The following is an 8,745-nucleotide window of genomic DNA, read 5'->3' as shown; positions in this document are numbered from 1 at the left end:
ATCATGCCAAAATTCCTAAATTGCATACCACGATTACACTTAGTATGAGGGGCATTAAAGGACGGTCAACTGCTCTGGGGGTTGCAGAGCATATACCGCTATTAAGAGGCAATTTTTTTGGTTATAAATGTTATCGCGTAATCATGCACAGATAACAAACACGACCTAAATTTAAGGCAGAAAGAAATATATGGGTGACGACGTATGGTCAACATAGGTGCTTCCAGAGCACATCATTTCAAAGTCTCGTCGAGTTCCAAGCACCGCTGAAGCCCGGGATTTAACAACGAAACTACCCCATTGATGCTGTATTTTTTTGAATGAGCCAACCCGTAGAGGTATTACAAAGACCTATACCGTACACTCGCATCCTTGCGAGATGATCGGTAACCCTTTCTTGAAATTAGATTGTAGGCTGCGTTATATCATAGTCCAAACAATTATGCAAGCCCACTTGCAAACAGCAAAAGCAACAACAAAGTAACCATATGCCATCACTCGGTAGCTAAAAGTAACGGCAAAGTAGCACATCGCACCCAATGGAGTATGGAACCACAACACTCAAAAGGCTAATTAAGGCAACTAGTCTTCAATCCCAAAGCCCATCCCAATGAAAAAAAAAACCCAAAAAAAACACCACATGCGTACCACCAAACCCCATAAAATGCAGAGCCCACGAAAGGAAGGAAACATAATGACAAAGGTAAATATGGTGAAGAGAAGCATCAGACAGGAAACAGGGTTTTAAAGCTTTACCCTGTCATTTGATGGATCTGCAATTCCTTGTTATCTCTCAAGCTCACCGTCGACTACATGCGATAGCTAAACTCACCAGCCATCCGCGTGATATTAGGAAGGGCACCTCCACCGCCCTGAGAAGATGAGTTTTGTGACCCATTGGAGCTTGAAGCTCCCCCAACAGGGCGTTGATCAACTGCCTGATGACGGGTGTTCATCAACCAGTGAATCTGCATGCGGATACCCCCAATTGCAGCTCTTAAACCGGCAACCTCTTCTTTCATCCTCAAGCTCTCATTCATCAGCAGCATTCCCTGCTGGATTTCCATCTCTCCTAGCGATGCGGTCAACCGTTCAAGATCGGAACGAAGATGCTCCTGTTCGGCAAGGAGCTGGATTGTATGTTCGTCAAAAGATGGTGTAGGAACCTCCGTGGGTGGCCTTGGGGGGATAAGGATATCGAGCCTCCTGCGAAGTGCTTTGTTCTCCAGCTCTAGCATTGCGAGACGATCCGCATATGCATGAAGTACCGGTCGAAGAGGAGTAAATGCACAAACTCTCATATGCTCTGATAGCTCCCTCCGAGCCCCCTTCCATGGGCATCCAACATCTGATGAATCACATAATATAATCGCTTCACCGCAAGTAGCTTCATGGGCTTTGATGTTGGGGTGAGCAAAATCTTGCGAGCAGTGACTGCATACGGCAATGATCCGTGGACACTCCGCTTCGTGACCCTAGATAGCAAACCGCACAACGAGTCACAACCACAACCTATCTTCTCCAACCGCCAGCTCCTAGTTTTAAGGAAATTTGGGGGAAGTAGAGAATAATAACTAACCTTCATGTCAAGCTTGCGACAGCTAAAAGAGCAAAAGGGGCACTCCACTAACTGGTGTAAACACCCCGACCCAGCATCTTTCCTCATTATCGTACCATCGCACCCCAAGCACTTTACTGCGACGAAAGCACAATCTTCCCTAAGATGCCCAGCTAGTAAGTGCCGTGCGCAGGTCATAGGACAGCCAAATCCCGAATTAGGACACAAAACCACCAAGTCATTGACCAAATTGGCAATCATGATGGGAGCCGCAGAAACATCCTCCAGCTTCAATGGTTTCCGGTCGACCGGACATGTCTTTGAAGTCTCAAGGGCCTCGGTAATGCAGCTAGAGCAAAAGGTGTGGCGACATTTTGTGTGAACGGGGTCTATTAGTGGGGAATGACAGATAGGGCAGCAAAGGTTATCATCAACCTCCGTAAGGTATGAGAGATTCCCCAGGTCAAGTGTATTCCCCGATACTGAATCAAGGGACATTGTGCCGTATTTTCTCCCAATTTTGACCTCGGAGGGTGTGTGGTGGTGGGGGAAGATGAACGCCAAGGGGTGTTAAGGTGGTTGAATTAGAAAGGGTTTGTGTGATGATTTTTTGTGGAGGTTTTTGTGGTGATGGTGGTGGTGCTGGTATAGGTTGGGTTCCAGGTGCCGGTAGTGACGAAAGAAGTTGTGGTTATGATAGTACGGTACTCGTACAGCAGCTGGCGGGGTCGGACAGGGGGGTGGAGAAGGGTGTGGAGAAGAGTGAGGTTTCTACTCGAGTAGATGTGCTGTGACTGCAAGCAATGGGGTCCTGCACTCCGTTTTTTATCGATAACCTTTTACTGGTGGTGTCTGATACCTTGTCCTCTGCGGGGACCCCGGAGCCCGGGAGAGAAAAAGAAAAAGGACCTGGCTTTGACTGATAAATGGCAGCTTTCCATGTGTTCAACCCATAAGATTCCCTACGTATCTTCCTCCTTGCTTAAAACTGCTCAGTTTTAGTAGTCTGTAGAGTATGATATATCATTGAAAACCAGTCCAATACCTGTATGCCGGAGAACAGCAAACTAGTCTATAACATTGTTGAAATGTGGAGAGGAGGAGCGCACCAAGGGACAATACACGTTTTGGGGAGAAAAACCTGGTTACTCGAGCATCACGAGGCCTATACCGTCGAGATCATTACAGCGTTATTTATAACTGGCTTCAAAAATTATGATATCTCCACACATTCTCCTACGATTCCCGTGAAGCTTTCTAAAGTCCGAGTGAAACAAAGATGGCCCGAATCATTGTATTGATTGAGACTGCCAGTACTCGAGTACTGACCGTTATGCCAGGATTAATAAAGCTTTTGGCGTCGCGGCTCTTACTCGTTCCCCCCCTCACCCAAGACATTTGATGCATCGGCGGAAGGCGACCAACCCCCGTCCAATACCGATACTCTCCTCACAGAAAAACATCTCATCCTGTCCCTCCACCCCCATATCCTACCAAAAAGCTTCAGCCCGAACCCCAGCTCCAGACCAAGCAGCAGCGAAAAGAGTACCGACCTCTTCACCCCCCGTTTACCCCCACACACGCATTTCAGTAGCCTATCTTTTTATCGCTCTCGTCCGTCCAGTCTCGATTCCCCTTTCTCTTGGTTCGCATTTCTCATGACAAGCACAACAGCCGATCGTCTCCAGCTCCTCCAAGAACACATCCGACTCTCTCTCATAGAACGCAAACGAGCTCTCTCCCTCAGGGCGGAGCCAGATACTCGGAATACACATGAAATATCACGTAGTCTCGATACTTTGCATCTTGGTATCGAGCAGTTAGAGAAGGAACAGCAGCAGCTCGAGGTTGCCGGGGATTTGTTCGTCCGACCTCATTCCACTATACCCCCCCCTTTTCATATTCCTTACTCTTGTACTACCGAGGCACCATGATCACTGATATCAAATATATTTGTTCGCCCTTAGATCATCTCAAGGCCTGAGGGAAAGGGAGGATGTTCTGATCAGGCTCCGCTCACAATACGATGATCTACACGCGCAATTCACATCGACAGACGCCGTGCCGTCGGGTCCCTTAGACCTATCCTTCCGACCCTCCTCGTCCGTGATAGCCCCTGGACGACGTAGTGAGAACCCCATAGACGAACATGAAGCCCGGGAAGCCCTTATGGGGAGCCGTGAGACACCTGGTGCCTTGCGAAAGGGTAATAAAACGGTTCGGTTTTCCGATACGTTAGTGAACACGGATGAGTTGGACAATCACCAAGTGTTGCAACTGCACCGAAGGGTCTTGGATGAACAGGATGAGAGCTTGGACCGATTGTCAGAGAGCATACGAAACCAGCGGGAACTCAGCATTCAGATAGGCGATGAACTCGACGGTCACGTGCAATTGTTGGACGAGGTAGACGTATTGGTTGATAGGCATCAGGACAGATTAAATGGGGCGAAGAAGAGGCTCAATAGTGTGGCCCAGACGGCAAAGGACCACGGTACGTGTTCTACATACACACCCTTGCCCGGGCCGAAACAAGTCTCAGCCTACTTCCAGAGATTTTACAAATGCTAAGCATGAGCACAGGAAGTCTGGTCGTCATTGCTATCCTCATTATTACCTTGATCCTACTCATTGTTGCAATCAAATAGTCTGATATTCCCCCTGCCCCCACCAAAGCCTAGAAGCTAACCCCATCACCAGATAAAACCCCGCTCATGATCAAATCCTTACTCTATTTTTATTTTTATTTATTTTATTTTCCTAGTCATTGGAGTTTCGGGCGGATGGTCTATCGTGGGAATTATGGGAATCAACTCGAATTGGATAATGGATTCGAGAAAGCCCAATAAATATATTCACTAGTCAGTGATGTTTTCATAATCTGTAACTTTTCCTCTTTTTTTTCTCTTCTCATCACCTTCTGTCACCTAGCCTACACCAACTTTATTTCTACCTTTCTCCGGGGGGTTTCTTTCTTCTTCTTTCTTTGCAGCCTATTGCCAGTATAAATGTTTCCTTCGTCTTCTTCCATAGTCTGTAGATTCCGATAAAATCAAAGCTTAAACACGTCATGCGTGTCAAACAAAGAAGTCATTCTTCAGACGCAAACCTTACTCAATCAATTTGACCCCCCCCGAATAAACAAAAAAGAGTCCACACGATGATGATGATTCATGATACGACACACCCGTCGGTCCACGGCAAGGTACCTGAGCTAGTAAGCAAGCAAGCAAGCAGCAGACTGACCAGCGGCAGCTGCACGGCAATCTGCTCTGCCCTGCCCAACTGCGGCGCATTGCAGTGACAACCGGGCCTTACTTTGTTTCTCACATGTCTCCCATTTCCACCACAGTAATAAATTTTTCTTCTTCCCCATCACAACGAACGTCAAATCATATTTATCACCCTTTCACCCCGGGTCGCTTCGCATACCGTACCGGTAGACTATGGCACTGCCGCAAGTTAAGTTAGTTACCCGTGCTACCGTAGAGTAAAAACAATGCAGCACACCTATATCGGTATAGTAGCCTCCCCCCACCACCCATCTTCTCTGCGCAGTATGATACAGCATGCACGAGGATCATACACGACGTAGACTACCTGACTCACGATCATTGACGCCTACCGTACTTGTAAAGTTACCGGTACCATGCCAGCCCCCCACAGGCAACCTCTTATCCCCAACCTTCCTCCTTCCTCAGGAAGGCAAACATCCGCCACTTTCATCCCGAGAAGATAAGGAAGAAAAAAAGAAGAAAAAAAGAGAGAACCTTAAACATTGTGTAACCGCTCATTATTTATTACTTTGCTTTTGTTTGCTCTGACTGTGGTTGGGGATATATTCGCAGGCGTTGTTGCATTTGCAGTTGCGGGCTTTTATTTAATAAATGTGTGTGTGCGTGTTTGCTCGGTAATATTTCGAGTGATTTTGTGTGAATAGGGTGTTGCCTGCGATGAGAGGAAGGCGTTTGTTGTTGTTGTTGTTATCACTGGGTTGTGTTGTGCATATGAGTGAGGCGGAGCTTGGTTTTTTTTTTTTTTTTTGATTTGTCTTGTTTGGTTGAGGCGAGTGAGAATTCGTACCGTATCATACAGTCCTGCATGGTATACCGGTATAGTGGTGAGGCGTGTTCTATGCGCCATGCTTCAACCTTACTTGCGGTTATGCTAGCGATTGGGGTACCGATATGCTCCTGTGAGGTGTCTCACTTCCACTATGCATATCAGGAGGTGAACGGTACAATTGATGGTTGGATGAGCTCCTTCACGCGATGTTTTCCAAATGCCAACTATCCGTATCATCATACATTACGGTACGGTACGTTTTCGATTGGCTCATCAATCTTCTTTTGAATTATGTATGATACGCCGGATAGGTTTAGTCAGTATAATTGAGAATTAATCGACCAAAATCTAAAGCGGGCAAGCGAACCTGCCTCGCAGTACGAGTACCGGTACTGTACTAGCACTGGTGTGATAAACGCAATGCAACTTTATGCACCCAAACCAATAACGGTGTGTGTAATATACCGGTACTCGAAATATTCATGCGTTCTCATTCAATTCGACACCCGCATTGTACATACCGGGTATCCCACAACCGCTTCCTTCCTCTCCCTTCCTTCATTCATCCCCAATCAAAGAAGAAGAAGGAAAAGAAGAAAACTGGCCATCGCCTACTTCCTCTACCCCTACTCCTTACCATCGCCCTTAGTTTCAAGTACCTTCTTCGTTGCTTTCTGCAGCTTTGCTATCTCCACTTCCGAAGCGTCGATTTCTCCACGGTAGGATTTGACCTATATGTGTATGCCCCATGTTACCACCACGGCCCATCACCATCTCCTGTGGGACGGATAGGGACATATGCATACGAAAGCCTCAGCATCAGAAGCGAGTTCCTCATGCCAGTGCGGGTATTCGGTTGAGCCCTTCGCGTGCTTTCGTAGAAGGCTTTGTTTGTTCTTTTCGAGGACCTGATGTTGCGGTCAGCATTGTTGGCGGGGGGGGGGGATTAGGAGTAGCAAACCTCAGGATCATTGTCATGCCTCGTGGCAGTCGACATAGACCTGCCGATACTACCAATCACCGTCCGTCCTAGAATTCTTGAGGGTCGGAGGAGGAGGAGTGCGGACATGTCTAATGGTGTAGTGAGTAGACGGGTGGGTGATATTAATATTATGGATGGGTTCTTCAAGTCGGATCTGAGGTGGGAAAAAAACTGATGACTGATTCAAAGGAGGAGAGAGGGAGAGAGAAAAGATAGCCATCCTCTCCCCCTACGAGCAATTTGAACAAAAAGTCACCCAGAAACACTTTTTATAAGAGACAAACAATCAAGTTGGGCAACGACGTCACACCTCACCGTTTTGTCCGGGGTCATTATGTCATTGTCTAATTTTCCCGCCAAGCCTTTTGTTCCTTTCCTAATACGAGTACTCCCAGCTCCCATCCCCCGCCTTTTCCCCGGCCAGGATAGACAGAAGCTGCATTTATCCTCTTCCATTCACCCTGTCCCGCACCGTGCGCTACAGTAGCGTAGGCTGGTCCAACTCAGCCACTGGTACGATACCGTTAGTCGACTGGCCGTCATCATTCATCCCCGGAACCAGCTCCAGCCATGTACGAGTATCATACTCGTACCATAAATCACGCTCTCAGCGTAACCGGTACTGGTTACGAAAGCATCCAGAATCTTTAAGCACTGTTTAAACCCGGAGAAACGCTAATATTAATATTCCCCACCGCCCGACACCTTTACAATACCTACCTACCCCCATCCGGCGATCCACCTAAATAAAAACCTCGACAACTTTCACAAATCATTAAATAAGCGACATCCTTTTCAACCTGCCATAGAGCCTTACTTAACTTACTCGAGCGCAGTTTACGACTTGCGGTTCCGGTATCATACATTTTTTGGTACTCGTTACAAGTACAAGTACCGGTACCCTCTGCAAGCCCTGATACAGTGATACAAGTACAGTTGCTCGTTCCTATGATGAATAAACAAATAAATATAAAACCACCCAAGCAAAACGGTGCAAAAAAAAAGAAAAAAGAAAAAAAAAAAGAAAAAACGCAACAACCCATTGTGCTCAAGTTAAATTTGGGCGTTTTTGCTTTCATCGTTTTATTTTATTTTTGGGCTTTTTTTTCACGGATTGGCGCCCAGCTTATTCCAGCTGGGCGCTTGCTCGCTTTCTTTGCTTGCCGGAAACGGAGTTCTGGGTTTGTGTGTGTGGTGGGTGTTTAAGGGGGGGAAGAAGAAGGGAAAAAAAAAAAAAAAAAAATTTTTTTCTTTTTATTTTTTTATTTTTATTTTTATTTTGATTGATTCGTTGTTGTTACTGAATTGTGCGATAATTTACGGATTGGATTGGAAACGGATTGGTCAATCAATAAACCCAAAGTTTAACGATCGAATCTGTGGTTATGATACTTGTATGGAGGGGTGATTAACTCGACTTATTATCCTTTTGCGGTTTTTATCATACTCACAATATCATACTTTTTACACAACACACAGGAGTTCCTCGCTCGCTACGAGTAGACTACCCTACCGCACGCAACCTGTAGGTTCGTTTCCTTCTTTTATGATAACTTCTACGGTAACTTAACGGTATTCCTATTCTTACATGATATCACGATCTCTCTCCATCCATCCATCTCTCTTAGACTACTTGAATATATATAATATATATATATTTACTCGTACTACAATACAAACCTCCGGCATGATCGGTGGTGGGTGGGGGTGTTCCTGCAATCTTTTTCTTTTCTTTCTTTCTTTTCTTTCTTTTTTTCTGTCCCATGTGTGTGTGATATGATGGGTACCGTAGATACTTGTATCATACCGGTACGAGTACTGTACTTTTCCACTGCAACGCCTTCTTCCCTGCTGCTGGTTACTCGTACCGTACCGTACTTGTAACTTGTATCTCGTACAGCCGTCCGTCCGTCCGTCCCATGCTTTTGCGGGTAGGCGAAAAGGAAAGGAAGGAGAAAAAAAAAAAGGGGGAAAGGAAAAGCTTTTCCATGCTACCGCAACTTTCTTTTTTTTTACACAACTACATTACTACCGTAGTACGAGTACTGTATGATACCCCATCGTGTGATTTTTTCTCACACCCACACGCACTCACGCACAAACTCGCCCAGCCCCATCGGTAGATTCTCGATCCCCTAGT

General features: G+C 46.2%; 3 protein-coding genes; 1 reads left to right on the top strand and 2 right to left on the bottom strand.

The window, feature by feature from the left end:
* Positions 1-382: 382 nt before the first annotated feature.
* Positions 383-2,140, bottom strand: GSTUM_00001394001 (uncharacterized protein). XM_002838797.2 has 3 exons: positions 1,580-2,140; positions 833-1,475; positions 383-773 (listed from the first exon to the last, which is right to left on the bottom strand). The coding sequence occupies exons 2-3, from the start codon at positions 1,236-1,238 to the stop codon at positions 745-747; spliced, it is 435 nt and encodes a 144-aa protein (XP_002838843.1). The 5' UTR covers positions 1,239-1,475; positions 1,580-2,140; the 3' UTR covers positions 383-744.
* Positions 2,141-2,324: 184 nt separating this feature from the next.
* Positions 2,325-4,644, top strand: GSTUM_00001393001 (uncharacterized protein). XM_002838796.2 has 5 exons: positions 2,325-3,419; positions 3,526-3,964; positions 4,027-4,052; positions 4,142-4,205; positions 4,259-4,644. Exons 1-5 carry the CDS (start codon positions 3,217-3,219, stop codon positions 4,274-4,276), a joined length of 750 nt encoding a protein of 249 aa, XP_002838842.1. The 5' UTR covers positions 2,325-3,216; the 3' UTR covers positions 4,277-4,644.
* Positions 4,645-5,731: 1,087 nt separating this feature from the next.
* Positions 5,732-6,861, bottom strand: GSTUM_00001392001 (uncharacterized protein). XM_002838795.2 has 4 exons: positions 6,585-6,861; positions 6,430-6,531; positions 5,991-6,354; positions 5,732-5,904 (listed from the first exon to the last, which is right to left on the bottom strand). Exons 1-3 carry the CDS (start codon positions 6,690-6,692, stop codon positions 6,250-6,252), a joined length of 315 nt encoding a protein of 104 aa, XP_002838841.1. The 5' UTR covers positions 6,693-6,861; the 3' UTR covers positions 5,732-5,904; positions 5,991-6,249.
* Between the last annotated feature and the right edge of the window lie 1,884 nt (positions 6,862-8,745).

This window comes from Tuber melanosporum (genome assembly GCF_000151645.1).
Source record: "Tuber melanosporum whole genome shotgun sequence assembly, scaffold_287, strain Mel28".
In the NCBI taxonomy this organism is placed as follows: domain Eukaryota; kingdom Fungi; phylum Ascomycota; class Pezizomycetes; order Pezizales; family Tuberaceae; genus Tuber; species Tuber melanosporum.
The sequence above is the reverse complement of the archived record's forward strand: the minus strand, read 5'-3'. Positions and strand labels throughout refer to the sequence as shown.

Coding starts and splice junctions, on each gene's coding strand:
- GSTUM_00001392001 (XM_002838795.2), bottom strand. CDS start 6,692: ATGTCCGCACTCCTCCTCCTCCGACCCTCAAGAATTCTAGGACGGACG. Junction 6,532..6,584: donor GGCATGACAATGATCCTGAG/GTTTGCTACTCC, acceptor CCGCAACATCAG/GTCCTCGAAAAGAACAAACA. Junction 6,355..6,429: donor CTTCTGATGCTGAGGCTTTC/GTATGCATATGT, acceptor ATACACATATAG/GTCAAATCCTACCGTGGAGA.
- GSTUM_00001394001 (XM_002838797.2), bottom strand. CDS start 1,238: ATGCTAGAGCTGGAGAACAAAGCACTTCGCAGGAGGCTCGATATCCTT. Junction 774..832: donor TAATATCACGCGGATGGCTG/GTGAGTTTAGCT, acceptor AAGGAATTGCAG/ATCCATCAAATGACAGGGTA.
- GSTUM_00001393001 (XM_002838796.2), top strand. CDS start 3,217: ATGACAAGCACAACAGCCGATCGTCTCCAGCTCCTCCAAGAACACATC. Junction 3,420..3,525: donor CTCGAGGTTGCCGGGGATTT/GTTCGTCCGACC, acceptor GTTCGCCCTTAG/ATCATCTCAAGGCCTGAGGG. Junction 4,053..4,141: donor CCAGACGGCAAAGGACCACG/GTACGTGTTCTA, acceptor GCATGAGCACAG/GAAGTCTGGTCGTCATTGCT.